General features: G+C 58.5%; 2 protein-coding genes across 8 annotated transcripts; one reads left to right on the top strand and one right to left on the bottom strand.

Moving 5' to 3' along the window:
• Positions 1 to 2,695: 2,695 nt before the first annotated feature.
• LOC140902811 (sialoadhesin-like) lies at positions 2,696 to 25,863 on the top strand. 4 transcript variants are annotated; one of them, XM_073323301.1, is made up of 12 exons: positions 2,698 to 2,868; positions 3,611 to 3,683; positions 4,402 to 4,470; positions 5,330 to 5,728; positions 9,735 to 9,998; positions 10,334 to 10,615; positions 11,366 to 11,629; positions 13,366 to 13,462; positions 13,846 to 13,885; positions 14,894 to 14,984; positions 16,920 to 16,963; positions 17,249 to 17,396. In XM_073323301.1, exons 3-12 carry the CDS (start codon positions 4,431 to 4,433, stop codon positions 17,312 to 17,314), a joined length of 1,587 nt encoding a protein of 528 aa, XP_073179402.1. In that variant the 5' UTR covers positions 2,698 to 2,868; positions 3,611 to 3,683; positions 4,402 to 4,430; the 3' UTR covers positions 17,315 to 17,396. The 4 variants fall into 4 exon arrangements, with proteins under 4 accessions (XP_073179401.1, XP_073179402.1, XP_073179399.1 ...); XM_073323300.1 differs by lacking the exons at positions 16,920 to 16,963; positions 17,249 to 17,396 and adding an exon at positions 25,285 to 25,863 and having other exon boundaries at positions 2,696 to 2,868; XM_073323298.1 differs by lacking the exon at positions 16,920 to 16,963 and having other exon boundaries at positions 2,705 to 2,868; positions 17,249 to 17,770.
• Positions 17,632 to 26,963, bottom strand: LOC140902813 (sialoadhesin-like). Of its 4 annotated transcripts, XM_073323308.1 has the most exons (6): positions 24,757 to 26,963; positions 23,624 to 23,692; positions 23,017 to 23,348; positions 22,488 to 22,762; positions 20,394 to 20,480; positions 17,632 to 18,216 (listed from the first exon to the last, which is right to left on the bottom strand). In XM_073323308.1, exons 1-4 carry the CDS (start codon positions 24,860 to 24,862, stop codon positions 22,706 to 22,708), a joined length of 564 nt encoding a protein of 187 aa, XP_073179409.1. In that variant the 5' UTR covers positions 24,863 to 26,963; the 3' UTR covers positions 17,632 to 18,216; positions 20,394 to 20,480; positions 22,488 to 22,705. The 4 variants fall into 4 exon arrangements, with proteins under 4 accessions (XP_073179409.1, XP_073179406.1, XP_073179408.1 ...); XM_073323305.1 differs by having other exon boundaries at positions 22,488 to 23,348; XM_073323307.1 differs by lacking the exons at positions 20,394 to 20,480; positions 22,488 to 22,762 and having other exon boundaries at positions 22,995 to 23,348.
• Positions 26,964 to 27,459: the final 496 nt, after the last annotated feature.

Raw genomic sequence — 27,459 nt, forward strand, 5'->3', positions numbered from 1 at the left:
GTGTAGCGCCTGCATCACCAGGCCCCGATCTCAGCTGCGGCCCCTCCCATAAGAAACTTCTCACCTTTTAATCTCCTTTCAGTGATTTAGACATTTGAAGATTCATTCTCCCCAAATCTGGCTTTTTGCCCCAAAAACAAGGAACAGCCGCTCTTACCTGGGCCCTGGGCCTGGGTTAGCCGCTGGGAATCTGGTCTCATCCCACCGCTGACACTAACGGGAGAGCAGAGAGCTTGGGGCAGGTAACTCGAAATCATGTTCATCTACATCTGTGGCAATAGCCCCAGGCGCCGTGAGTGGCTGGTGGCTCAGGGGAGGAAAGGGAACCGTGACAGCATCTTCATGCCTGTGACGGAGATCCTAGTAGGGAGCCAGCTGTGGTCACTCTGTAGGGCTAAATTTTAAAATGGTACTATCAGAATTGCTGTAAACCTTGATTTCATTCTGCCAGGCAACCTTTTGGAATAACAGAAAGGAATGACTGTCTGAGACTGGGATCCTGTTTCCCATATGCATTACAATTAGGACCTGTTATAAAGTTTAGTTAGTAAAAGACAGGATTTTGTATTGTGTCTCTGGTAAATAGTATAGAGAAATGTTGAGGGCCTGAAGCCCCAATGTGAATTGTTTTAGTTCTAAGATTTAGCAAGGCTTAATTTACAGTGTATTCTGTATACCTTGGAAGGTTTCTGTGAGAGACTGTGTGGGAATGAGGAATGCATGCATCAGGAAAAGAGAAGGTGTGAAAGCCACCGCAAATGTCCAGATGGTCAAGAAAAAGTGAGAGACCTGGAAACAGCAGGAGACAATCAGAAAAGATCCATTGTCTCCATGCTAAACATGTCAGCAGCATTGACAACCTCAGAGGGGAGGCAGGCACCCCCGAAGGAGAGACAACAAATAAATGATAACAGCAGAAAACCCCAAGATTAACACCACTTAAGGACTAATGATTACAGGAGGACATTGCAAAATGCATGGACTCAAATGGGACTTTACAACTATAAAGATGGGGTGTTTTGCTGTGGAACTCTGGGTTCATCCTGCAAAGCCTCGGAGCATCGGGTCGTGTCCGACAGAGCCCTGCACCTCACTCGTGCTCAATCTAACTGGCCAGTACATTGACTTGAGCTTCAAACAGACTGTAACTATAAAGATAACTATAAAGACCATCTGCAGGACTTCTGTGTGTGTGTGTGTATGTTGTGTGACTGAAAGCATATGCTAAGTGTTGTATTTACAATAAATGTGGCATTTTTCTTTATCCCTCTTGTAAGATCCTATTGGTATTATTTTATTAGTACTCAATTAGGGTGAACTGCAAAGAATGGGGAGACAATCCCCATAAAGCTGGTGGATATTCCAACACTTAGATTCACCAAGCCAGCATAAAACAGCTTCTTTATTACCTCACGGGTTACTCAGCCATCCAAACAACACAGTTCCCTTGAAGTGACCCAGCCTCAGGCCTCCATCCAGGTACCCACGTCAAATATGACAAACATTTCTGTAAATCGCATTTCATCGTATAAAAGAACAGGTTCTACCAACCTCCAAAGGATCGGACGCATCACCTCCCAGGTTAAGGAATGTTTCAGATCTTACCCAAATACACGCTCCCGCCAATTCTCATCAACTAAACTAAAATTTATTAAAAAACAAGAGAGAGAGTCTGGTTAAAAGATCCATATACAGACAGACCTGAGTTCAATTCCTTTGGGTGCAGATTCAGAGCAGAGATGCTGAGCTTTGTAGCTGCAAAGTGTTTTTTCAGAAATAGTTCATAGTCCAATGTCCAAATCTCACATTCAGGGTGCACCAGCATAACTGGGACCTCAATCTTGCGACTCAAACTTCCCCTGAAGAAGCTTAAGCAGCTCTGAGATGACGGAATCAGGACCCAAGGATCTTTTATACAATTTCATGTCCTCTTTGACAAGTTGTCCAGCCCTGGTATGGGGCCATATCCCCACGGCTTCCTCCCTGGAGACACTATCTTCCTGTAGCCCTCCCCAGACTCAGTCCTTACTCAGCATCACAGTGTGAGAGGGAGCCCAGGCTGGTAAGCCAGAGAGCTCAGCAGTACCCCAGTTCCATGTTGCACCCCAGGGAACCACTCACAGTGGCTGGGAGTCAGGACTCCTGGGTTCTATTCTTGGTTCTGCCCCTTTGCCCATGGGGGATGGGGACCCTCCTCTCGCGCCAAGGGCTGAGCGGCTCCTCAGATGCTTTGAGATCCCAGCTGGCCAGCTCTAGAAAAGGACCGAGCCTCATCCCTTCACCAGGGTCTCTCCGAGCGTGGGTGTCGTGGTCCTTCGAACTCTGACCCAGCGGGCCCGTTTGGCCTGTGGCTGGGGAGTCTCTGGGGCTGGACGGGGTTAAAAGGAACAGGCAACACCACACACCCCCCGTTGTCACCAGCGCTGGGGCTGAGCTTTCGCAATTTCCAGAGAAAGGGGAAGTTTCTCTGCGGCAGCCAGACAAAGTGAAAGGCTCCCACGGGAAAAATGGTGCTTGGAGCCAGAACCCCTGAGTCCCGACTCTCAGCCCCCTGCTCTAACCACTAGACCCCACGCCCCTCCCCCAGCTGGGGATAAAAACCAGAAGTCCTGAGTCTCAGTCACTGTAACCACTGGACCTTATTGCTACCAAACCAGCAAGTACATTGCCTTTAAAGGCAGGGAACACACGATCACAGTTCCCTTTCCTCCCCTGAGCCACCAGCCACTCACGTTGCCTGGGGCTATTGCCACACATGTAGATGAAGATAATTCCTTTTTACCTGCCCCCAACCTCCCTGCTCTCCCGCTAGTGTCAGCGGTGGGATCAGACTGGAGACCCAGCCACTAACCCAGGCCCAGAGCCCAGGTAGGAGACGCTTTTCCTTGTTTGGGGGCAAAAAGCCAGAGTTGGGGAGAATGTTTCTTCGAATCTCTAAATGCCTAAAAGGAGATTAAATGGTGAGAGTTTCTTATGGGAGGGGCCGCAGCTGAGATCGGGGCCTGGTGAGGCAGCGAGAGACAGTCCCTGCCCCAAAGAAATTACAATTAAAATAGACAATAGGTGAGAGAGAAAACTGAGGCACAGGGAGGAGCAGTGACTGGCCCGCTATTGTATGGTGGGTCCATGACAGATCTAGGAGAAGAACCTGGGGCTCTGTGTCCCACTGGTGTGCTCCAGCCACTGGGCCACACTGTCACTGGGGGTGGCAATGAAAATACACTGGGGGCTTCCCAAGCACAGCGTGAGAGCCAGTCTCTGCCCGACGCGCTCACGGTGTAAGATATGGGGACTGAACACGACTGGGCAACATTACCCGGCACTGTTAAACACCTGTCGTGCGCTACCCCAGAGCAGGCTGCATTTGACTGTTCGTGAAGGTATCACTGAAGGTGTTTGAGATCTTTTGGGGGAGCCCATGCTAGACTGATCAACTGTTCAGAGAGGGAGCATCATGTTTGGGACAGAACTGGGGCCTGGGAACCAGGACTCCTGGGTTCTATCTCAGCTCTGGGAGCAGGGTGGGGGCTAGTGGGTTAAAGGAGGGGAAGCTGGGAGCCAGGACTCCTGGGTTCTAGTTCCAACTCTGAAAAGGGAAATTTATTTTCAGGCACACCCGGGCCCTCAGACCCTTGCTGGCCAGTTGCACCGTGACCCAGAGGGAACGTTCTCGGAGCGGTTGGGTAACATCAGATAGTGGCTCTGCCCAGGCTGGGGTCACAGATACACACAGACGGGCCCCGATAAACAATCCAGCTATCGGAGACGAAGCAGCAAAGAAAGCGCTAGGGGGTGTGGAGCTGCAGGACGGGCCGGGGGGCTGTGTAGGGGGCTCTCCCCTCGCAGTCAGGGCTGATCTCTGTATCTGGGGCTTTGCTGTTCCCCGCTGAAACACTGAACCCCGACCCTGCCCCCTTGTGCCTGTGATATCCTTTCCCAACATGGCTCTATCCCAAGGGGTCAGAATGTCCCCCTGGGGTCCCTGCCACACCCCAAAGTGCTTTGTTCTATTCCACCTCTCTGACTCTCCCTGCACATGTCGGCTCCATTTCGGAACCGTCCTCCAGTCCTGCCCTAAAAATGCCCTCTGCGTTGCTGTGAGCTGCCAAACAGCCACTCGCCCCTCCCCAGAGGTGGCTGCATTTCACCCCTGAGGCCATAAGCCCAGCACACATGGCCCGCTAGGCACATAGGGAGAGAAATGTAACCAGTCCTTGCTCCGCCGGGCCAATCTCTGGGCTTTATTCCCTTCTGGTTAGGAAGTTCTTTTACAAAGGGCTCTAGGTGTAAAATACCTGGTGAGGCAGCTGATCCCGCGGCCGGACGCCGTCGCCCGGTGCAGACGAGCTGTCACCCAGAAATGCTGCAGGTGAATCATTCCCAGCCCCTTTCCCCTCCCAGGCCGGCTGAGCGCTCTGCCCTGGACGGAGATGGCCTTGGTGCTGGTCCCTGCCTTTTGCCTCCTGAGCGGTGAGTAATTCACACAGACGCCACGCGCTGCCAGCCAGGGGACCGGTGGGGACCGTTTCCCCAGCCCTGGGATTGCGTCTACACTGACGGGAGGGTGCTCAGAATCGGGTTCCATCGCAGGGAAGTCCCAGCCACTCGCACCAGCGGCTCCAGTTCAAGCCTAGGGGGCGTCTGGCCTTGAACCAAAGTTGGCAACCCTAAGCTGACCCCTCACCAGTGGGGCTTGTCCTGCCCTCAGGGCCTCTGGCCCAAGGGCCAGACACCAGGTATGGGCGGTTGGGGGAGGGCGTGGGGGGCCGAACTGAGCGGGGATGAGGGGAGCACTGAGGGGCAATATGGGGACCTGAATTGAGGGGGGATGGGGAGGTGAACTGAGGGTGGCTGGACTGAAGGGGGTGGCCAGGGAAAGTGAACTGAGCAGGGTTTTAGGGGGACTGAACTGAGCAGGGGTGAACTAATGGGATGCAGAGAACGGACTAAACAGAAGCGGGGCTGGGCAGATGTGGGGAGGGGGTCAGCCTGGACTGATGGGAGAACTCGGGGGGACAGGCGTGATTTGGGGGCCTGGTGTGATTAATTGCTGGGCAGGGGATGGGCTGATGTTGGGCTGGGGGGCACCTCCAAACTCTCCTTCCCCAATTCACAGGGGAGCGCTGGCCGGGCTCTCTGTCACCCCCAAGCCAGGAGTGGGCGGGGGGCTCAGGCAGCCCCACAACACAACATCCCCGACTGTGTTTTACAGCCCCTGGTTTGGGGGGCTGAGCTGATGCTGGGTTCTCCCGGCGGGATCCGTGCGGGCGGGTTCCCCAACTCGCTGGGGCTGGGCGCCGGCCTGATCCCCGATTCCTGTCCCCGGCAGGCGCCTACGCCCAGGAGTGGAGCGTGAGACTCGCACCAGGGCCCCTGGCTGGAGGGACCGGCTCGTGTGTGACCATCCCCTGCTCCTTCACCTACCCCGCGGGGTGGACGGTCAGTGCCGTGACCTGGACCTTCACCTACCCCGCGGGGTGGACGGTCAGTGCTGTGAGCTGGACACGGGAGAAGGATCAAACCGTCTATCACTCGGACGAGGCTCGTGTCCACACGGACTTCAAGGGGCGCGCCCGCTATCTGGGGGACCTGCAGCACGACTGCTCCCTGCGGGTGTCGGGGCTGCGCCCCAGCGATCAGGGCACCTACCGCTTCCGCTTCCATGCAGCGGGCGATGGCAGGACGGACAGCTGGACGAGTGAGCCAGGACGGCGGCTCCGTGTCTCCGGTAACCAGGTTCCGTCCAGCACCCCCGGGTCCAGGCAGGGCCCGAGGAGAACCGCAGCGAGGGCCCCACACGCCAGCGCGGACACCCCGAGCAGGGCTCGTCCCCTCCAGCAGGGGGCAGCACCGGGACACGGACAGGCGCGAGCCCGGGGGCCCGGCTCCAGCAACGTGCGGGGCCCGGTCTCTCCCCCCGCCCCCACCTGCCGCCCCCCCGAGTGTCCCCCGGCCTCCCCTGCAGCTCCTGCCTCGGGGTCCTAGCGCGCCCCCCCCGGCTCCCAGCCCCCCTTGCCGGGACAGGCGGACCCTGAGCCTGCCCTTCCCCCGCAGACACTTTCATTTTCCAGCGGGACCCTCCGCTAGCACAGGGGGCCCCGCCCGCAGTCACCGCTCCTGCCCCACACCGGACAGGGGGCAGCCCCACCCCCCACCCCTAGTGAAGCTGCAGTGAGGGGCAGCAGCGGGGGGGAGGGGCACATGTGATGGCAGCCCCCCCGCCGCAGGGGCGGCGAGGGGGCTTCCTGTACCTGAGAGGGGCCCGAGGAGCATGTGCAAGGGCAGTGGTGCGAGGTGAGTGTGGGGCAGGGGAGAAGTGGGGGGCCCCTCCCCCGGGGCTCACTGCTGCCTGTGGGGAGAGGGCTGGGGGGAGTCCTCCTCTCTGGCCCTTGCCCCAGGACAGCCTGTCCTCATCCCCAGCCCTGTCCCACCCCAGAGCCCTCACCCCTGCAACCCAGCCCTCTCCCCGAGCCCTGAGCCCCCCTCAAACCCCTCATCCCCAGCCCCACCCCCGAGCCCTCACCCCCTGCAACCCAGCCCTCTGCCTTCGCCCTGAGCCCCCCAAACCCCTAATCCCAGCCCCACCCCAGAGCCCTCACATTTTTACATTATTTTAAAAAGTGTCCAGTAACTCCTCCCTTAACGTGGTCGTTTTGCTCCTGAAAAATGCGACTTTAAGTGAAACGATGTTAAGCGAATCCAATTTCCCCATAAGACTTACTGTAAATGGCGGGTTAGGTTCCAGGGACTTTTTTTTTGCCAGACAAAAGACTCTATCTATCTATCTACACGTACACACAGAGTATAAGTTTTAAACGAACACTTCAATACTGCACACAGCGATGATGATTGTGAAGCTCGGTTGAGGCGGTGGAGTCAGAGGGTGGGGTGGTTCCCGGGGAATGCCTTACCGCCGAATGATGAACTCGCACTCGGCTCAGCCCCCAAGGGTCAACACCTCGCTGTTAATGCAGCCTCACTCTACAAGGCAGCAGGAATGGAGGGGGGAGAGGGGAAGACAGCAGGGCAGAGAGAGACACAGAGACACACACCCTGTGTGTGAGGGAGAGACTTTGGGACAGCAGCTGCTGCCAGCAAGCCCCCTCCATTCTGAGCCCTGCTGTGTCCTGTCCCCCCCGTCCTCTGTGGAGATGGGGGGGCAGGAATGGGGGAGGGGGACACCCTGACTCAACTCCCCTCTTCCCCCTCCCCACCTGCACATACGGTGCTAGACAGCAAGTGTGAAAAATCAGGACGGGGTTGGGGTGTTATAGGAGCCTATATATGGAAAAGACCCAAAAATCGGGACCGTCCCAAGAAAATCGGAACATCTGGTCACCCGCCCTGCAGAGCGAGCAGGAGGCTCCCGGAGCAGCTCCCCGGCAGAGGGCAGGGGCAGCACAGGGCCGTGTGGGCAGGGACGGCTGAACTGCCGGCAGTTGGGAGCCTGAGGGGCGGCGGGTGCACAGGGAACTTAGGGGAGCTGATGGGGGGGCTGTCGGCCCACCCTGGCCCCACCAGTTCGCTCCAAGGGGCTGCTCTTTCTGCAGGCAGTGGGCAAAGCCGGCGGCTGCCAAACAACCCGACAAGGGAGCATTGGGCAACTTTAAACCAGCATGTTCTCGAATTTGGAGCTTCTCAAACTGTGGTCCGTGGACCACCAGTGGTCCGCGAGCTCCATTCAGGTGGTCCGCGGCTAGTTCCCTCTCAGGTGCACTCCTGGGTGACCGCACAGGAGAGAACGAGGGGCCACCCCCTCATTAGTGGAGCTGCGCAGGCCTGGCTCCGCTAATTAGGTGCGTGGACCCTGGACAAGATGCACATGTAAGGGGAGGTGGTGGCCTTGGAGGGAATAGGGGGTTGGTAGGAGGGGGCAGTGGTGTGAGAAGAGGGGGTGGGGGGAATTTGGGACGTGCAGGGCTACGGTGGCCAGGGGCTCCAGAGCTGCAGCTGCTGCAGAGAGACCCCCTTCCTTCCCAGCCAGAGCTCAGGGGCTGCTGCAGTGAGTGGGGGAGAGAGGGAGAGACCCCCCTTCTTCCCAGTCTCAGCTTGGGTGCTGCTGCAGTGGGGGAGAGAGGAAGAGACCCCCACTCCACTCCTTCCAGCCCCAGCTTGGGGGCTGCTGCAGTGGGGGAGAGAGGGAGAGCAGCTGCTGCCAGCAAGCCCCCTCCATTCTGAGCCCTGCTGTGTCCCCCCCCGTGGAGATGGGGGGGCAGGAACGGGGGAGGGGGACACCCTGACTCCACTCCTTCCCAGTCCCAACTTGGGGGCTGCTGCGGTGGGGGAGAGAGGGCACATCCATCCCATTAGAAAGGTTAAGACGACTGATATTAAAATATGAGTTGTGTGCTTTTATGTGTAGAAGAAAAAAAGTTCATTATTATTTAGGGTTTTTTTATTATAGCACTTTTACCCGAAGTGCTTTACAACGGTTAGTTAATGATACAAACAACATTTGGAAAGACCATTAAGTCGTCCACCGAGACCCTCAGGAATTCTCAAGTGGTCCACGGAAAAACAAGTTGGAGACCCCTGCTCTGACTGATCAGCAAGGAAACAACAAAACAAGGTTAACCGTGGACGACTTTAAGTGACGACTTACTGTAGATTGGCTTACAAGGGGGGAGGGGCGGTGGGGAGGGCTTGGACCTGTTCTGGGCACCACCCACCCACCCACCATTTCTGCCTTGCTCTGAAATGGAAGTGCTTAGAGCTGGGAGTCAGGACTCCTGGGTTCTCTCTCCAGCTCTCGGGGAAGAGGGGGAGTGGTTAGCGCAGGGGGGACTTGTGGGTCAGACCCCTAGGCTGTTGTCAGACCCGTGTCCCATCCCTCTGTCTAACGCTTGGCCTGTGCTGAAGAGCCGCTGGGACTGACCCTGCAGCCAGCATAACGCAGCAGGCGTGAGGGGCTCTCGGGTGGAGCCTATAGTGGGACTGGGACCCTGCAGGACCCCCCAAAACAGCGGGAGCGGGTAAAATGAGCTTTGTTGGGGGTGGGCAAAAAACCAGGCTGCGTTAATTGGCCGGAAAACACTAAATCTCATAAATGTACCAAGAGTCGCCTACTGGGGAAATAGCTAAATATTTTGTTTCAGCTTCTCTTTCCTCTCCGTGTTTATCTCCCTCGCTCCAAACCTGGGGAAATGCACCCGCCCAAGTCAGGTCAGACCCATTCTGGGATAACAGGAGTTGAAGTGTGTTTCTACCTGGTTCAAGCAAGATTTGTTTTATTCTTTCAGTGTAAAAATTGTCTCTGAATCCCGTTGGTACAGATCAGACCGTCACCCACCGGTTTCTGTCGGGTGGTTGGTTGGTTTAGCAGCCTGGGGGGATCTGTCTCTCTTGTTGGATTTGCGGGATTTAAGGTTTTTGTAGCTGGGAGGGGGATGAAAATGCAAAAACCAAAGCAGGGCACTTGAATAACGGGAACGGGACAGAATTAAAAACAATCCCGCTTAGGGCTCCAGTCTGAGGCCCGACGTGTGGTGCCCCCCGCTGGCGGCTGCGCCCCTCCGGGCAGACCCAGCGCTCCCCGTGTCTCAGGGGAACTTTCGCTGCTCTCCCTCCTGGCCACGAGCCCTCATTGCCGGAGCCCGCCGAGCTCCCAGGCTGGGCCATGCCCACATCCTGGGGGCTGCTCCCCGCTCTGCAGCCAGGCCGTGACCCCTGGGAGCGCTGCCAGGCCCAGGGCCCCAGCAGGGTTCAATGGCTCCTGACCCCTCCTCTCCTCACAGACGATCTGTGCCAGCCCTCCCTGGGGCGCCGAACAGAACCGGGACCCTCCCTCACCTGCTCCGTGGGGGCAACCTGCCCCCATCCCCCCTCGTGGTACAACCGAGATGGCGTGCAGCGGAGCCCAGGGCAAACCCCGGGCGGGGCTGGGGCGACCGAGCTGCGAATATCCCCGTCCCAGCTGGACCCCGGTGCGGCGCTGAGATGCCAGGTGGATGGATACAGGGATGAGTGTGACTCTGACCAAACCCAGCCCCTGGGGACAGGTGAGGTCTGCTTCTACACATGGCATGGTTAGAGGAGGGGGGGCGGGAGCCAGGACTCCTGGGTTCTATCCCTGACATGCAGGGAGGAGGGACGACTGGTTGGAGTCGGGAACCAGGATTCCTGGCTTCTATCCCCAGTTCAGGGAGGGGGGTGGTCTAGTGTGCTAAAGTGGGGGAGACTCGGTGCCAGGACTCCTGGGTTCTTTCCCCAGCTCAAAAACTCTCACCTGGCTTTACCAAATATTCTTGCCCGTGGCACTGGACAGGGAAGGACCTGCCCCTTTGTTCAGTCCTGGGGCCCCACTGACAAACTCTCTCCCAACTTTCGCCCTCAGTTACCCCCAACGTGCCCAGGGTCAAGGTTTCGTGGCCGGCACGGAAGGCAGCACTAAGGGAAGGCGACGGTTTTACCCTGCGCTGCCAGGCTGCTCCCCTGCGGCCTGTCGCCGGGTACGTCTGGTCCCGCGGGGACGTGTGGCTGCCAGAAACCAGGCAGGATTTACGTGTTGAGAAGGCAGCTGTCTCCGACGGAGGGAGCTACGCGTGCGGGGTCTGGGTGTCCGGCCCCGGCTGGGGGTATCTGAGCCTCTCTGCGAGGGAATCGGTCGAAGTTCAGCGTAAGCAGCGAGGAGGGCTGACGAGAGCCTCCTCCCTTGCACCCCCAATACTCCCCACACGGCCTCCTGGAGCAGCCTCGTGTGACCTCATCTCATCCCCCCTGCTTTGCCCCTGCCTCATATTCCGCCCCCACCTCCTAATAACCGGGTTTGCTCAACCCAGTGCTGCTGGCTCTGGGCTGGGCCTCCTGCTCCTCTGCATCGCTCATGTGGCTGGGCCCAGCAGAGACAAATTCAGTTTGTGTCCCCCCTGCCCACCTGTCCCTGGGCCCCAGCCCCCTTTGGGCCACTGCCCATCCCCCCACCTGTCCCGGAGCCCCATTCCACACTGAGCTCGGCCCCGTCCCCTCCCACCTTCCCGGGTGTCCAGCCGCCTCTGTGCCAGGCCCTGCCCCTCCATCTGCCTTGTGTCCCCGGACCCCTCTGGGACAGTCTCTGCCCCCCTCCGCCCCCAGCTGCCCCTGACCCCCAGCCCCATATGGACCACGCCCGTACCACCCCTCACCTTCTCCAGGCGCCCAGCTTGCTTTGGGCCAGACCCTCTCCCCCGCAACTGCCCTGTGCTCCCAGACCTTTCTGGGGGACTCCTCCCCCATATCCCCATGCCGCCCTGCCTGTTCTCGCCCCCTGGAGCCACATGGGCCAGGCCTGCCCCTCACCCCCTGCCCTGGATCCCTTCCCCCCTCTGGGCCAGGTCCCCCCACTCTGTCTCTCTCCGTTCACGTGCCGTGTCTCCGTCTCGCCCCCCAGATGCCCCCACAGGTGTCCACGTTACGGCAGCGCCGGACACCAGCCCGCAGGAAGGTGCATCAGTGACGCTAACGTGCAGTTACACCAGGAGCCTCCCCGCCCCCAACTCCTACACCTGGTACCGGGGCGGCCGGCAGCTGGGGGGATCCCAGCAGGAAATGGTGTTGAAGAGCATCACGGTGGAGCAGGCTGGGGAGTATCGCTGCAAGGCCAACAATGGGATCGGCCAGTCCCCGTCCCCTCCCATCAACATCACCGTCCTCTGTAAGTGCCGGGGACCTGAGAAAAGAGACCTCCGGGGTGGGGGAAGGGCTGGGATTGTGCCTTTGTGCCGTAGGCCCAGCGGGGGAGGGTCATTGTGGCGATCATGGTGGAGCTCCCAGGCCACGGTGGCCAGCAGGTCTAGCGCCATCCTGGGGTGCAGGGACAGGGCAATCTGGAATCGAGCAGAGAGGGGATTTTACCTCTGGATCTCGCCCTGGTGCAACCACATCTGGGATCCTGTGCCCAGTTCTGGGGCCCGCACTCCCAGGAGTTGGTCATCAGCTGGGGAGGGGTCAGAGAAGAGCCATGAGAAGGAGTCAGGGGTTGGAAAACCTGCCCTAAGGTGAGAGACTCCAGGAGCTCCGTCTGTTTAGCTGAACCAAGGGAGGGTGAAGGGGTGACGTGAGCCCCGTCTGCAAGATCCTACGCGGAGAAGAGAACTTTGATAATGGGCCTGGCGGCCGAGCAGACAGAGATCCAGGGGCCGGAAGCTGAAGCTAGACAAATTCAGACTGGCAATAAGGTGCAAATGTTGAACAGGGAGGAGAATTTGCCATTGAAAGAATGATCTCCGGACATGGTGGATTCTCCATCCCGGGGAATGTTTAAATCACTCTGGGATGTTTTGCTAAAAGATCGGCTCTCGTTCAAACGGGAATGAATTCAGGGGAGTCCTGTCATTCAAACGGGAATGAATTCAGGGGAGTCCTGAGGCCTGTGTCACCCAGCTGGCCCTCTTGCCCTTAGATTCTATGGATCATCCTTCCCTTGGCCCATCGCTGCCTTTGCCGGAGGTGTCGGGGAGGCTGGCTGTGATTCCGCCAGCCCTTTAATCAAACAGGCAGGGGCTGGACTACATCTCCCATGATGCATCACAGCCACGAATTCCAATGAAGCGCCCCTCCCCGCACCAAGAGGGGACCAGGCGGTGCATCGTAGGAGATGTAGTTCAGCCGGACAGCCCGGCCGACAGAGGAGACTGAGAACGTGAGGCACAGGAACTGCAAGTCCCATGATGCACCACACCGAAGGACTCCTATGACTCACGTGGAATGATGGGATTTTGTGAGATCTTGGTTTTCATTTTAAAAAAAACAAAATTTCTAGTAAAGCTGGCCAGGAAATGGGTTTTTTTTTCCCAAGTGGCAAAGCGCCACTTTTCATAGAAATGTCAAAAACCGAAATATTTCAATTGAAAATGGCCTGATGGGAGTTGTAGTTTGAGTGCCTTGTGCTTCCATTCTCTTCTGTGGGCCAGGATCTGTAGCCAGACTATATCTCCCATGATGCACCTTGGCGTAGGATTCCTATGATGCACGCCCTTCCCTCACCAAGAGAGGGGCTGGTGGGGCATCATGAGAGATGAAGTCCAGAGAGACACCTTGGCCTATAGTGGAGAATGAGGATACAAGGCTCTGAAACTGCATCTCCCACAATGCACCCTGACTATGGATTCCTATGAGGGACCCTTCCCATCACCAAGAGGGGAGATAGTGGAGCATCATGGGAAATGTCATCCAGCTGGGCAGCACAGCCTACAGAGGAGGCTGGGGGCGCTGGGACGGGAGGGCTTCGCGTCTGAGCATCAGGTCTGCTGACTCCAAAGCCACCACGTGTAATGATCCCGCCCCATGCAGCCTCACTGTGGGCTTGTTACCCGGCTGCCGTCCATCAGCAAATGGGGTTCGAAAATCTGCTGCAGGGTTGATCCAAGAATCCTCCTTTCTCCTTTCCAGCCACCTCCCGTGTTTGGGCTCCCGCCTACATCCTGGGACCTGCAGTTGCGCTCGTCCTGCTGCTGCTGGTGGGGCTGGTCGGCGTCATAGCGTGGAGGTATTTGCGCTTGCTTTGCAAACCGGTGATATCCGCGTCTCGGGTCGTCTGGCCATCCCCAGCTCCTCCCGCCTGGCCTTTGCCGGAGAACCCCGCAATCCGGGAGTGAGAATTGCAGAGCCAGTTCGGCTGCACGGAAACCCAGTCAGGGGGAGGTGATTGAATGGTGGTGGTTGGGTCCCACACAGATACCTGACACCCGCAGGGGCCTGGGAAGGGCTGGGTGGCCTCCTGCTTACACGGCTGGCCTGGTGGTCAGGGGGGCAGGGGTCAAGCCCAGGCAGGAGGTTCTATTTTGTGGGAGCCTTTGTCCTGTTCCTTCCCCTCCTGAACTGAAGCAGATGTCGTTTTGCCTCCGAGCTGTTGGTCTCCTTTATTTGTAGGAAGAGGCGGAGCAAACGCCAGGGACTGAGCAGCGATCCGGTAAATGCATCTATGGGGCTGGGAGCCAGGACACCTGGGTTCTTTCCCTAGCTCTGGGAGGGGAGTGGGGTCTAGTGGGCGAGAGCAAGAGGTGCTGGGAGCCAGGACGCCTGGGTTCTATCCCCAGCTCTGCTGCTGACTCACTGCATGACTTTAGACGAGCTTTGTCCATCACTTTCCCCCTCCATAAAACAGGATTATAAAATCCGTCCCCGAGCAGGACAGAAGCTCTTTCCAATCTCACTTCTGCCTGCCTTGCAGGACCAGCCCCCGCGGTAACAGCAGGGCCTGGCTCTGGTCCAGGGCCGCCCAGAGGCTTCTGGGGGCCTGGGGCAAAGCCATTGCGGGGGCCCTTTAATTAATTAAGCGCCTTTTTAATTTTTACTCCCCCGGCGGAGCTCCGGGTCTTCGGCGGAGCAAGTGAGGGACCCGCCACCGAAAACCCAGAGCGCTGTCCCCATCCGTAAAAGCGCCGCGGCGGGTGGCCCTCCCTTACCCACAATAGGATCTGTCCAGGTCGGGGTTGGGGCCGGGCCTGGGACTGGGGCCAGAGCTGTGGCTGCCGTGGAGCGGGGCTGGGTGGCGCTCCCTCCCTGCCTGCTATGGGGGCTGGCTCTAGCCCTGCCGTGCCACCCCGAAAGTTCCTCCATGCCCTCGTAGGGTGGTGTGCCCCACAGTTTGGGGACCGCTGCTCTAGAAGGGAAAGGCCGTGTGCACCCTTCCTGCCCCCACCACCCCGAGGCAGCTCGTCCTCTGCTGTGGGGCTGGATTGGAGCCAGTGCCCCCTAGAGAGGAAAGGCCCCATTCCCCAAGTCCATGATTCATGTCAGGTCTGGGTGCTTTAGCCCAGGGGTCCATCCCCAGCCACTCACCCACAGGGGTTGTACGCTGTTGACCGACGCAGTCTGTCCAATCCCCAGCCACGGCGCTGCAGCCGACCCAATGCTAGCGACCCAAATGCCCTCGCGCCATCCCCAGCCCCCGTGACGTTCTCTCTTTCCGTGGCAGCGCGCCCACCGAGGTGTGCCCGGGCTCTCCGGATGGCACCGGGCAATTCCACATCTACAGCCAGCCCATGAACATGGGAAAAATATTGCAGGTGAGTGATTCATTCCTCCTTTATAGGAGGCCCAGGACTCCTGGGTTCGATCCCTGTCTCCATGAGGGGAGGGGAGTGGAGTCTAGTGGTTAGAGTAGGGGGGCCAGGAGCCAGGACTCCTGGGTTCTCTCCCCAGCTCTGGGAGGGGAGTGGGTCTCGTGGCTAGAGCGGCGACTATGAGTCTTTAGTCTGTTCCTTCAAGGAAGCCCAGGACTTTCCCTCTTACCCATCACGTTCACACTGATAAGTCATCCACTTCTCTTCCTCCTGCGTCTTCCTGGGGTTCGAGAGGATCAGTCTCAGCCCGTAGGAGCCGTTCTCGCTGGCCTGCAGGTTACACCGCTGCAGGCTGCAATCTCTCTCCCCAGGAACCTCATGCGCCCTGCAAAGACCGGGCTGATGGAGGCGTTGTGTTTATAGAGGACAGTGTCACTGAAATCTTTCTTCTCAGGGTCATACCCAGGGTTCAGGTACCAGGCCAGGGAGTTGATGGTTGGGTTGTTTGGCCTTCTGGGGTTCAGGAGGCAGGATTTATATCGGCACGGGATGGACAGACAGGCCCCCGTCCAAGCGATCAGGGACGCGGGCACCTTGGCGGGTTGGTCTCAGTGACACAGGAAGCCTGGAAGCAGCAGAGAGACTGAGATGGCAGTGAGGTGCAGGCTGGCCGGGCGCTTCCTGTGCTGAACTGGGACTCAGGAGATTGGGGTTTGATTCCAAGCACTAAACTACCTGTTCAGCTCATGGTGTGCCTCTGTGCCTCAGTTTCCCCATCTGCACAATGAAGAGAACCCAGGAATCCTGAATCCCGACACAACCTTCCCAACCCCCTATCACTGGATCCCATCACTCTGATGCAAGTGGAGTAAATCTCACAGAGGAAAACCTTCCTCTGAGCTTGTGACCCCTGCAGCCAGGTCTCCCCTCCCTTCTCCCCTGCCCCCAGGGCTCTGTGGGTCTGAAGGAGCCAGACCTTCAGGGCGAGGCAAAGGGGCCTTACCTGGGAGGAACAGCAGCCAGAGGAGACACCTCATGGTGACCCCGGGCAGCCGCGGCGCTGGGAAGCAGAGGAAAGGACAAAGGGCTGGTTGGTTCCTGTGATGACCCAGAGCAACATCAACCACCCGCAGTGGAGAGAGACCAGCTAGAGTGGGGACTGCAGGGAACCCCCCACCTGCTCTAACCACTAGACCCCCCTCCCCTCCCAGGATTGGGAGAGAACCCAGGTGTCCTGGCTGCCGGCCCCCTGCTCTAACTCACTAGCTGCCAGATGGGTTTGTCACGCATGGCGCGATGCAAGGGGCGTCACATTAAATAGGGGAGGCAGCTAAACGCAGGACAACTGTTGCCCACCCGCTGGGCAGGGAGGTTATTACAGGTCTTGGTGCCCAGAGCGGGGACATTGAGCTTCCTCTGGGAAAACTCCAGCGGGAACCATCCCCCTCCTGACCATCGATCCACGGGGGACCCAGCAGCCCCTCGCCCCGTGTGGGAGGCTGCGAGTACGTGTGTAGCTCTCACTGGTACATGGATCGCTCTAGGAGCTGGATACGCGGGGACAGTCGTCACTTAGCTGGCGACTTTAATCCAGTTGAGAAGAGACAGGGGACCTTGTTCCCGCGACTGTCTGTGTCACTGGCATTCACTTCAAATAAAAATAAAGGCTACAGGGGTGGGGGTCTGGTGGTTTGGGGGGCTCATGAGACACTTGTGGGGATCCAGGGGCTGGTGATTTGGGGTGGCTGGTGGGAGACACTAGGGCGATATTCAGGGGGCTGGTGGTGTGGGGGGCTCGCGGGAGACATTTGGGGGGAGTCAAGGGGTGGGAGGCCGGTGGTTTAGGGGGGCTGGTGGGAGACACTTGGGGGATTCAGGAGGCTGGAGATTTCGGGGACCCAGATCTAACAACAGAAACTATTTTCCCTTTCCCACGAGGCGCTGAGCTTTCCCGCAGGCCAGAGACGGAGTCACCCTATGAGGTGAGCGCAGGGTCTGTTACCCTCCCCCCCAACCTCCCGGGCCCCTCTGCCCCCTGCTGGCTGGAGTGTGTCGCGGCTGCAGCCTCCCCACCCCCCGCACTGTGAATCCCTGCCCCCTGCTGGGTGGAACCGGCGCTGCCTAAGTGTGTGTGTGAGACCCCGTCCTGCTACCGGCTCAGGGGAGATTCCCCCAGCCACAGAGTGTCCGGTCCTGGCAGCACCCACCCCGCTGGCCCTGGGGCCCATTGAGCAGGGATCTCACTGGCTCTCTGTTTGGGCCTACAGGAACTCCAAGGACGGACCCAGGATATTTACAGCGAGTTGGTCTATCCCCAAGCTGGTTCCCACTGAGCTCCGCCGAAATTCTGACCAGCCTGGGACCCCTCTGCACGGCCGGGACCTTAAACACAAAGAGAAGCCATCGCTCAATGGGGCAGATCCCAGCGGGGTCCACAAGCGCCGGCTTTCCATTGTGCCGGGGGGCGCTCGAGCCCTGGCTCTGCCCCAGGCCCCATCCCCACTCCACCCCTTCCCTCAAGGCCACACCCCTGCCCTGCTCCCACCCCACCTCTTCCCACCCCCGAGTGTGCTGCATCCTCGCTCCTCTCCCCTGTGCCCCGGTGGGCAGGAGGAGCGGGGAGGGAGGGGGAAGCACTGACGGGGGGCTGCCGGTGGGTGCTCGACGCCTATGCTGGGGTCAAGCGGCCGTAGCTCCATTGGAATGAATGGGGCCAGACCCCCAGCTGGGGTGATGTGGCCATCACTCTACTGGAGAACTCGACTGGGAATAAATAGCTCCGCAATGCAGGGATTGGGTAATTCTTTTTCGAGATCAACTTTATAAAAAATAGTGGCAACCCTGAGACAAAAAACAGCGGTTAACTTGGGGTTAGAGGTGAGACGTGCTGAGCAAAGGAGCAAAGGAGAGGGGAACAAGGGAGATTTCAAATCCCAGAGAGGAGACAGGCAGGAAATTCCAGGCTCAAGTCAAAGTTAGGAGAACCCGGCAGCTGGGGGACGAGCAGTGGGCGTGAGCTTGGTTCAGAGGGTTTTCCCGGCTCCTCGAGGAGGGTGAACACAGGCCGGGGCGTTGACGGTGGAGTCTCATGGGGTTCAGGGTCCTGGCAGCGCAGAGGGGACCACGGCTCGCAGGGACCTCGGCCGGGCTCTGTTACAATAGTCCCCAGGCTGTTCGAATAGTCTCCAGGATTGTCCGAGGGGCTGGCAGTATCCCCGGAGCGCAGGATTTCCTGCTGGGGACGCAGAAAGACACACAGTGGGAAAGAGTCTGAAGACCAGTGATCACACCCCCAGCTTGAGGTGTGTGTGTGTCTGCCCCTTTGGGCAGTTGGGCGACGAGCGGTGGGATCAGGGGCCTGGCAGCAGGGACTCCTGGGTTCTGTCCCCAGCTCTGGGGTGGGAGAGGGGTCCAGTGGGTTAGAGCATGGGGGCTGGGAGCCAGGACTCCTGGGTTCTGTCCGTGGCTGGGGGAGGGACAAGAGTCAGGCCTCCTGGGTGCTGGGAGGGGAGTCTAGTGGTTAGCGCAGGGTACTTTGTTCTGATCCCATTGCTCCGCTCTCCAGTCCCCGGGCTTTGGGCAGGGCTGTCTGGCGTGTCGTGCTAGAAACGCTCCTCATCCAGGTTTCCGGCATTGCTGCTCCTGAGCATGCTCAGGGGATCTGTGGCGGGTCCAGGACATCTGCTGATGGAGGCGGGAAGGGCTGGGCCAGGAGAGGGGCCAATAGACAGAACCAGAGACGGTGTTTTTCTTTCCGGCCACATTTCAGCCAGCGGTTTCCCAGGGCCGGGAGGGGGACAGGCCCGCCAGGGCGAAACCCAAACCCTAGGGGTCAGCAGTGTCCTGGGACCAGACCGCAGCTCCGCAGTGCTAAGGAACTGACAGCCCAGGCCAGGCAGACCCTCGCTGTAATTCTGTCTGTGCCCACGTCGGGGGGACGTGGACGCGGGGCCAGAGAAGGACCCCTCTGAATGGAACGGGGCTGAGGTTACAGGTAGGATGGTATATTCCACCCCAGCCCTGTGCCCAGGCCACAATCGCCCCCTATTGTCTGGGCCCCAGGCTGATTGCAGGTCTGGGCTGAGCAATTAGTGACCTTTCTCTTCCCCTGAGGCACAGCGCCCCCTAGTGCCATGCTGGGGCATTGGGGCCAGTCCTGACTGCCAGGGCAGAGCCTGCCCCCACTGCTCCCTGCCCATCTCCGATCCGTGCCCGGATCGTGCCCGCCCCTGCTTAGCCAGAGAGAGGAAAGTGAAAGGACTCAGATGTTGCTAAACAACCCCCTGCACCTGCAGTGAAAGGGGGACGTTTAGAGCTGCCCTTCAAGGTGTTCTGGGGCCTGCCCCCCAGCTCGCCCCCCAAGGGGACCCACAGAAATCTCACCCCTCCTCACCCCATCAGATGCCACTTCCCCATTCGCCCTCCAAAGCCGCTGGACTGATCGCTCAGCTCCCCCCAGCCAGATTGGCTGCCGGAGCCACGACTGCAGGACGCGCTATAAGGTAATTGCACCTTCCCCTGCTGATGGGAGTTGGGGCTAGTGGTTAGAGGGGAGGCTTGAAGCTAGGACTCCTGGGTTCTTCGAGGGTTGAGGCTAGAAGGCAACAATGGTACCCCCAGCCGATTCTCAGATCTACCGTCAATTTCAGAGTCAGCTGGAGCTGTGGGTGCTCTGAGCAGATGTGAGGAGCTCTGTGTGTCCCCCATCTTCCCACGTCTGGTTGGTCAATTGCCCCCCACCCCGCCAATCTATAGGTCTCTGCTTCCGGGGGCCGTGAACTTTCCCTGGCACTTTGGGGCGCTGCGCTGCAGGGGAGGGGCTCTCCTCTGGCAGTCAGTGCTTTAGGGGGTGGGGTGGGGGCTCGCCCCTGGCAGTCAGGGCTGGACCCAATGCCCCAGACAGGCGCTAGGGGGTGCTGTGCTGCAGGGTGGGGGCTCTCCCTGGCAGTCAGGGCTGGGGTTAAGATCTCCAGGCGGGAGACGGGACAGGTGTCAGACCCGGAGTTCAAGGGACTGACTGAACCGTGTCCCAGGAAGAAGCCGTGGGCAGCGGGTTTCCTTGGGATCCCCAGGGAGGCGGGAGGACAATTTCCCCATCTCTGCTCCTGCAGGAACCCGGCCCTTGGAAGCGACACCCTGCAGAGGGGGGCCCGGTCGGCTGATTACCTCCCCCTGGAGATGGAGAGCAAAGGTCTGAGACCGTTACGTGCTGCTCATCTCGGGGGCAAACCCCAGGGCTGGGGCGTGCAGGACGGACCCCTCCCGCAGCCTGAGGGGGAGCTGGAGGGGGGATCTCTGGGGAGCTTTGGAGCACACAGGGTGGTTCTCGGGTTGCTTCAGGGGTGTTTCCCCTGTAACACTCGCACCGTGAGGATCACGCTGCTTGCGAAGAAGAGCTGGGGGGCAGCTTACCTGCGGCCGTTCCGCGGGTGGGGGGAGGCCGTCCGGCTGGCTGGGGGTGTCCCAGAGTCGGCAGGCAGCTGCGCAGCCAGGAATAATCTCGGGGAGGAGGGAGAGAGACACAGATCTTGGCCCAAGATGGCTGGGAAGTGGGTGTCGCAGAGGGACCATGGAGGGGGATACAGGGGCAGGGCCCTGCCTTTGTCATCGCGGTCTCCCCTGGCCGTCAGGGCTGGCCCAATGCCCCAGGCAGCGCTCGGGTGGACTGGGCTGCAGGGGTCGGGGTGGAGGCGCTAGGGGGCGCTGTGCTGCAGGGGAGCAGGGTGGGGGCGCTCGGGGGTGCTGTGATGCGGGGAAGCAGGGTGGGGGCACTAGGGAGCGCTATTCTGTGGGGGGCAGGGTGGGGGCATTTGGGGGCGCTGTGCTGCAGGGGGTGGGGTGGAGGCATTAGGGGGTGCTGTGGTGGGGGGCAGGGTAGGAGTGTTAGGGGGTACGGTGTTGGGGAGCAGGGTGAGGGTACTAGGGGGTGCTGTGCTGCAGGGGGCGGTGTGGAGGGTCTAGGGGGTGCTGGGGTGGGGAGGCAGGGTGCAGGCACTAGGGGGCGCTGTGCTGCAGGGGCAGGGTGGATGCCGTAGGGGGCACTGTGCTGTGGGGGAGCAGGCTGGGGGCGCTAGGGGGGCTGTTCTGCAGGGGCGGGGTGGAGGCGCTAGGGGGCACCGTGGGGGGCAGGGTGGGGGCGCGAGGGGGCGCTGTGGTGCAGGGGGCCGGGTGGAGGCTCTGGGGGCACTGTGCTGTGGGGGAGCAGGCTGGGGGCGCTAGGGGGGCTGTTCTGCAGGGGCGGGGGTGGAGGCGCTAGGGGGCGCTGCGGGGGAGCAGGGTGGGGGCACTAGGGGGCGCTGTGCGGCAGGGACAGGGCAGGGGTGGTCAATGCCGGTTCTCACACCGCGGCTGCTCCCCCAGGTCCTCCCCCGACCTTGGTCTGCTCAAAACCCAGAGGAAGGGGCAGCGTCTCTGTGACAAAACTACCCAGTGACCCTTGATGCGGGACAAACACCTGCTCTGGCGTCCTGCGCTGCTCAGCAGTGGGGGAGGGGCGTTCTCAGGGCTCTTCCTCCCCCGTCCCCCAAGTGGGAAATCAAATGCAAGGAGCAGCCGGGGCCTTTGACTCTGGACTGCGCCATGCCCGGCCTGCGGCGATGCACACAGCCTAACAGCAGGCGTGCCTCTGGGTTCCCGCTGTGCAGCTGGGAAACTGAGGCACGGGGGTGAATCGGAGACCCTCATACACAAGTGGGCTCAGAGGTCTGGGCTCTTCTGCTACTCTAACCACTAGACTCCACTCCCCACCCAGAGCCATGGATAGAACCCAGGAGTCCTGGCTCCCAGGCCCTACACCCTCATTGAATAGAGGCATCCGGTCTTAGCTCCCGGATGGGCTTGGGGTTGGGGTGTGAGTCTTCCTCTAGCGACCTTCTGTGTGTGTACGTGAAAGTGTCACCCCCCTTTTCCCTTCGGGGTCTGTGTCCCCTGGAGACTTAAGGCCCCCCGGTTTCTATAGGCCGTGTCTAGTTCTCTTTGTTCTCGTTAGCACGGACACACGACCCGTAGCCGGGGCTGCAGACACACGCTGGAGCCAGCTGTGCCGCTACGGCGTTTCTGCGATTTAAAGTTCATCCTCCGGCTGATGGTTTGTAACTTTGCCCCTTGGCGCCTCTTTGCCCAGCATCTCAGGGCCTCGGGGTTTTCCTCGCTCACTTCCTTCTGTCAGCGTCTCTTCCCTCCGAGGCCCAAAATAGTGAAGCTAAAACCTTGCAGGCCTTGGCCCACAGGCCTTGCGTTTCAGCCTTCCTGCCTGAGCTCTCGAACACCGGCTTATTCCTTTGAACTCCTCATTGGCTGGAGACCTCCATAATCCAGCCCCTTAACTCGACTGAACAGACAGTGATTGTACGGGACATGACATGTTAATGAATCACAACCTCACAATTAGCTAAACTCACCAGCTACACCCCGGTATTCCCCTAGGTGTCTCCCACCAGCCCCCCAAATCACCATCCCCCTGCACCATCCCCATCCCTGTTCCCATCCGCCCAGCCCGGCTCTTACCCTTCGCAGCCCCGTCCTGCCGCCAGCCTCTCCCGAGCAGGTAACAAGCCCCCACATTAATGAGGACGATGAGGAGCAGGTTGGCAGCCACGAGGCCGGGGCTCAGATGGCTGCCTTCTCAACACGTAAATCCCGCCCGGCTTCTGGCAACCACATGTCCCCGGTGATGGGCCGCAGGGCAGCAGCCTGGCGGTGGAGGGTAAAACCGTCACCTTCCCTTAGTGCTGCCTTCCCTGCCAGCCAAGAAACCTCGATCCTGGGCACGTTGGGGGCGACTGAGGGCGAGAGTGGGGTTAGACAGTGACAGGGACTCAGGTCCGACAACACAGCCTAGGAGTCCCCCCGCTCTAACCACTCCCAGCCCTTCCCCTAGAGCTGGGGAGAGAACCCAGGTGTCCTGACTCCCAGCTCTAACCACCTGGATTTCAGAGCAAGGCAGAAATGGGGTGTATGTGTGTCTGTGTGTCCCTGCATTTACTCGGGGGGTGCTGGATGGAACCTGGTTACCAGAGACACTGAGATGTTGTACCAGGTCACTCGTCCAGCTGTCCGTCCTGCCATCGCCCGCTGCATGGAACCGGAAGCGGTAGGTGCCCTGATCGCTGGGGCGCAGCCCCGACACCCGCAGGGAGCAGTCGTGCTGCAGGTTCCGCAGATAGCGGGCGCGCCCCTTAAAGGCAGCATGGAAACAATCTTCATCCGAGTGATAGTCGGTTTGATCCCTGTCCCGTGTCCAGGTCACGGCCCTGACTATCCACCCTGCGGGGTAGGTGAAGGAGCAGGGGATGGTCACACACGAGCCGGCCCATCCAGCAAGCGGCCCTGGTGCGAATGTCACGTTCCACTTCTGGGCGTAGGCTCCTGCCGGGGACAGGAATCGGGGATCAGACCGGCGCCCGGCCCCTGAGAGTTGGGGAACTCGCCCCAGCGAGGACCCAGCTGCTCAGGGTCAGGTTCAAGGCCAGACGCCCCCTAGGCTTGAACTGGAGCCTCTGGCACGAGTGGCTGGGATTTCCCTGCGATGGAACCCGGTTCCGAGCACCCTCCCGGCAGTGTAGACGCACTCCCAGGGCTGGGGAAACGGTCCCCACTGGTCCCCTGGCTGGCAGCACATGGCGTCTGTGTGAATTACTCACCGCTCAGGAGGCAAAAGGCAGGGACCAGCACCAAGGCCATCTCCGTCCAGGGCAGAGCGCTCAGGCGGCCTGGCAGGGAAAGGGGCCGGGAATGATTCACCTGCAGCATTTCTGGGTGACAGCTCGTCTGCGCCAGGCGATGGTGTCCAACCGCGGGATCAGCTGAGTGATCAGATATTTTAGACCTAGGGCCCTTTGTAAAAGAATTTCCTAACCAGAAGGGAGTAAGGCTTGGAGACTGGCCCGATGGATCCGTTTCATTTCCATTCCCCTCTGCTTTGCGGGTCGTGTATGCAAGGCTCACCCCTTGGAGGTGCAATGCAGCCACCTCTGGGGAGGGGCACGTGGCTTTTTGGCAGCTCATAGCAACGCGGAGGATGGTTTCAGGGCAGGACCGGAGGAAGGTTCCTGTGTGGAGCTGACACATGCAGGGAGATTCAGGGAGGGGGAAGGGAACAAACCACATTGGGGTGCAGCAGGGGGACGTCCTGACCCCTTGGGATAGAGCCATGTCAGGGAAGGGTGCCCAGCTGTTAAGTATTTCCACCAGCAGTGACATGCAGCCTGCTCTGGGGTGGGACACGGCAGCCATGTAACAGTGCAGGATGATGTTGCCCCGCCATGTTCGGTCCCTGTATCTTACACCACGAGCTCGTCAGACAGGGACTGGCTCTCACGCCCTGTTTGGGAAGGACCCTGTATATTGACAGGGCTAGCACAAGCTGCTGTGGGCTAGTGGCTAGAACAGACTGGGACCCAGCACTGTGGGTTCTCCTCCGATATGTGCCATGGCCCTGCTGTACGATGATGAGCCACTCACTTTCCTGGTCTGTGCTTCAGTTTTTCCTCCCATCTATTGTCTATTTTAATTGCCAGTTCTTTGGGGCAGGGACTGTCTCTGGCTGTCTGTCTGGGCAGCGCCTGGCACAACGGGGCCTGATCTTAGCTGGGGCAGGGACTGTCTCTCGCTGTGTCTGGGCAGCGCCTGCATCACCAGGCCCCGATCTCAGCTGCGGCCCCTCCCATAAGAAACTTCTCACCTTTTAATCTCCTTTCAGTGATTTAGACATTTGAAGATTCATTCTCCCCAAATCTGGCTTTTTGCCCCAAAAACAAGGAACAGCCGCTCTTACCTGGGCCCTGGGCCTGGGTTAGCCGCTGGGAATCTGGTCTCATCCCACCGCTGACACTAACGGGAGAGCAGAGAGCTTGGGGCAGGTAACTCGAAATCATGTTCATCTACATCTGTGGCAATAGCCCCAGGCGCCGTGAGTGGCTGGTGGCTCAGGGGAGGAAAGGGAACCGTGACAGCATCTTCATGCCTGTGACGGAGATCCTAGTAGGGAGCCAGCTGTGGTCACTCTGTAGGGCTAAATTTTAAAATGGTACTATCAGAATTGCTGTAAACCTTGATTTCATTCTGCCAGGCAACCTTTTGGAATAACAGAAAGGAATGACTGTCTGAGACTGGGATCCTGTTTCCCATATGCATTACAATTAGGACCTGTTATAAAGTTTAGTTAGTAAAAGACAGGATTTTGTATTGTGTCTCTGGTAAATAGTATAGAGAAATGTTGAGGGCCTGAAGCCCCAATGTGAATTGTTTTAGTTCTAAGATTTAGCAAGGCTTAATTTACAGTGTATTCTGTATACCTTGGAAGGTTTCTGTGAGAGACTGTGTGGGAATGAGGAATGCATGCATCAGGAAAAGAGAAGGTGTGAAAGCCACCGCAAATGTCCAGATGGTCAAGAAAAAGTGAGAGACCTGGAAACAGCAGGAGACAATCAGAAAAGATCCATTGTCTCCATGCTAAACATGTCAGCAGCATTGACAACCTCAGAGGGGAGGCAGGCACCCCCGAAGGAGAGACAACAAATAAATGATAACAGCAGAAAACCCCAAGATTAACACCACTTAAGGACTAATGATTACAGGAGGACATTGCAAAATGCATGGACTCAAATGGGACTTTACAACTATAAAGATGGGGTGTTTTGCTGTGGAACTCTGGGTTCATCCTGCAAAGCCTCGGAGCATCGGGTCGTGTCCGACAGAGCCCTGCTCCTCACTCGTGCTCAATCTAACTGGCCAGTACATTGACTTGAGCTTCAAACAGACTGTAACTATAAAGATAACTATAAAGACCATCTGCAGGACTTCTGTGTGTGTGTGTGTATGTTGTGTGACTGAAAGCATATGCTAAGTGTTGTATTTACAATAAATGTGGCATTTTTCTTTATCCCTCTTGTAAGATCCTATTGGTATTATTTTATTAGTACTCAATTAGGGTGAACTGCAAAGAATGGGGAGACAATCCCCATAAAGCTGGTGGATATTCCAACACTTAGATTCACCAAGCCAGCATAAAACAGCTTCTTTATTACCTCACGGGTTACTCAGCCATCCAAACAACACAGTTCCCTTGAAGTGACCCAGCCTCAGGCCTCCATCCAGGTACCCACGTCAAATATGACAAACATTTCTGTAAATCGCATTTCATCGTATAAAAGAACAGGTTCTACCAACCTCCAAAGGATCGGACGCATCACCTCCCAGGTTAAGGAATGTTTCAGATCTTACCCAAATACACGCTCCCGCCAATTCTCATCAACTAAACTAAAATTTATTAAAAAACAAGAGAGAGAGTCTGGTTAAAAGATCCATATACAGACAGACCTGAGTTCAATTCCTTTGGGTGCAGATTCAGAGCAGAGATGCTGAGCTTTGTAGCCGCAAAGTGTTTTTTCAGAAATAGTTCATAGTCCAATGTCCAAATCTCACATTCAGGGTGCACCAGCATAACTGGGACCTCAATCTTGCGACTCAAACTTCCCCTGAAGAAGCTTAAGCAGCTCTGAGATGACGGAATCAGGACCCAAGGATCTTTTATACAATTTCATGTCCTCTTTGACAAGTTGTCCAGCCCTGGTATGGGGCCATATCCCCACGGCTTCCTCTCTGGAGACACTATCTTCCTGTAGCCCTCCCCAGACTCAGCCCTTACTCAGCATCACAGTGTGAGAGGGAGCCCAGGCTGGTAAGCCAGAGAGCTCAGCGGTACCCCAGTTCCATGTTGCACCCCAGGGAACCACTCACAGTGGCTGGGAGTCAGGACTCCTGGGTTCTATTCTTGGTTCTGCCCCTTTGCCCATGGGGGATGGGGACCCTCCTCTCGCGCCAAGGGCTGAGCGGCTCCTCAGATGCTTTGAGATCCCAGCTGGCCAGCTCTAGAAAAGGACCGAGCCTCATCCCTTCACCAGGGTCTCTCCGAGCGTGGGTGTCGTGGTCCTTCGAACTCTGACCCAGCGGGCCCGTTTGGCCTGTGGCTGGGGAGTCTCTGGGGCTGGACGGGGTTAAAAGGAACAGGCAACACCACACCCCCCCCCCGTTGTCACCAGCGCTGGGGCTGAGCTTTCGCAATTTCCAGAGAAAGGGGAAGTTTCTCTGCGGCAGCCAGACAAAGTGAAAGGCTCCCACGGGAAAAATGGTGCTTGGAGCCAGAACCCCTGAGTCCCGACTCTCAGCCCCCTGCTCTAACCACTAGACCCCACGCCCCTCCCCCAGCTGGGGATAAAAACCAGAAGTCCTGAGTCTCAGTCACTGTAACCACTGGACCTTATTGCTACCAAACCAGCAAGTACATTGCCTTTAAAGGCAGGGAACACACGATCACAGTTCCCTTTCCTCCCCTGAGCCACCAGCCACTCATGTTGCCTGGGGCTATTGCCACACATGTAGATGAAGATAATTCCTTTTTACCTGCCCCCAACCTCCCTGCTCTCCCGCTAGTGTCAGCGGTGGGATCAGACTGGAGACCCAGCCACTAACCCAGGCC

The sequence above is a fragment of the Lepidochelys kempii genome, chromosome 24 (genome assembly GCF_965140265.1).
Source record: "Lepidochelys kempii isolate rLepKem1 chromosome 24, rLepKem1.hap2, whole genome shotgun sequence".
Classification (NCBI taxonomy): domain Eukaryota; kingdom Metazoa; phylum Chordata; order Testudines; family Cheloniidae; genus Lepidochelys; species Lepidochelys kempii.

Bases quoted from the DNA above. Each gene is read 5' to 3' on its own strand.
- LOC140902811 (XM_073323298.1), top strand. From the start codon at position 4,431: ATGGCCTTGGTGCTGGTCCCTGCCTTTTGCCTCCTGAGCG. The intron at 5,729-9,734 runs GTAACCAGGTTC...CTCTCCTCACAG, and splicing joins ACGGCGGCTCCGTGTCTCCG to ACGATCTGTGCCAGCCCTCC. The intron at 14,985-17,248 runs GTGAGTGATTCA...TTGGGCCTACAG, and splicing joins ACATGGGAAAAATATTGCAG to GAACTCCAAGGACGGACCCA.
- LOC140902813 (XM_073323305.1), bottom strand. From the start codon at position 24,862: ATGAACATGATTTCGAGTTACCTGCCCCAAGCTCTCTGCTCTCCCGTT. The intron at 23,693-24,756 runs GTAAGAGCGGCT...TTTCCCTGCCAG, and splicing joins AACCCAGGCCCAGGGCCCAG to GCCGCCTGAGCGCTCTGCCC. The intron at 23,349-23,623 runs GTGAGTAATTCA...TGTCCCCGGCAG, and splicing joins TGCCTTTTGCCTCCTGAGCG to GAGCCTACGCCCAGAAGTGG.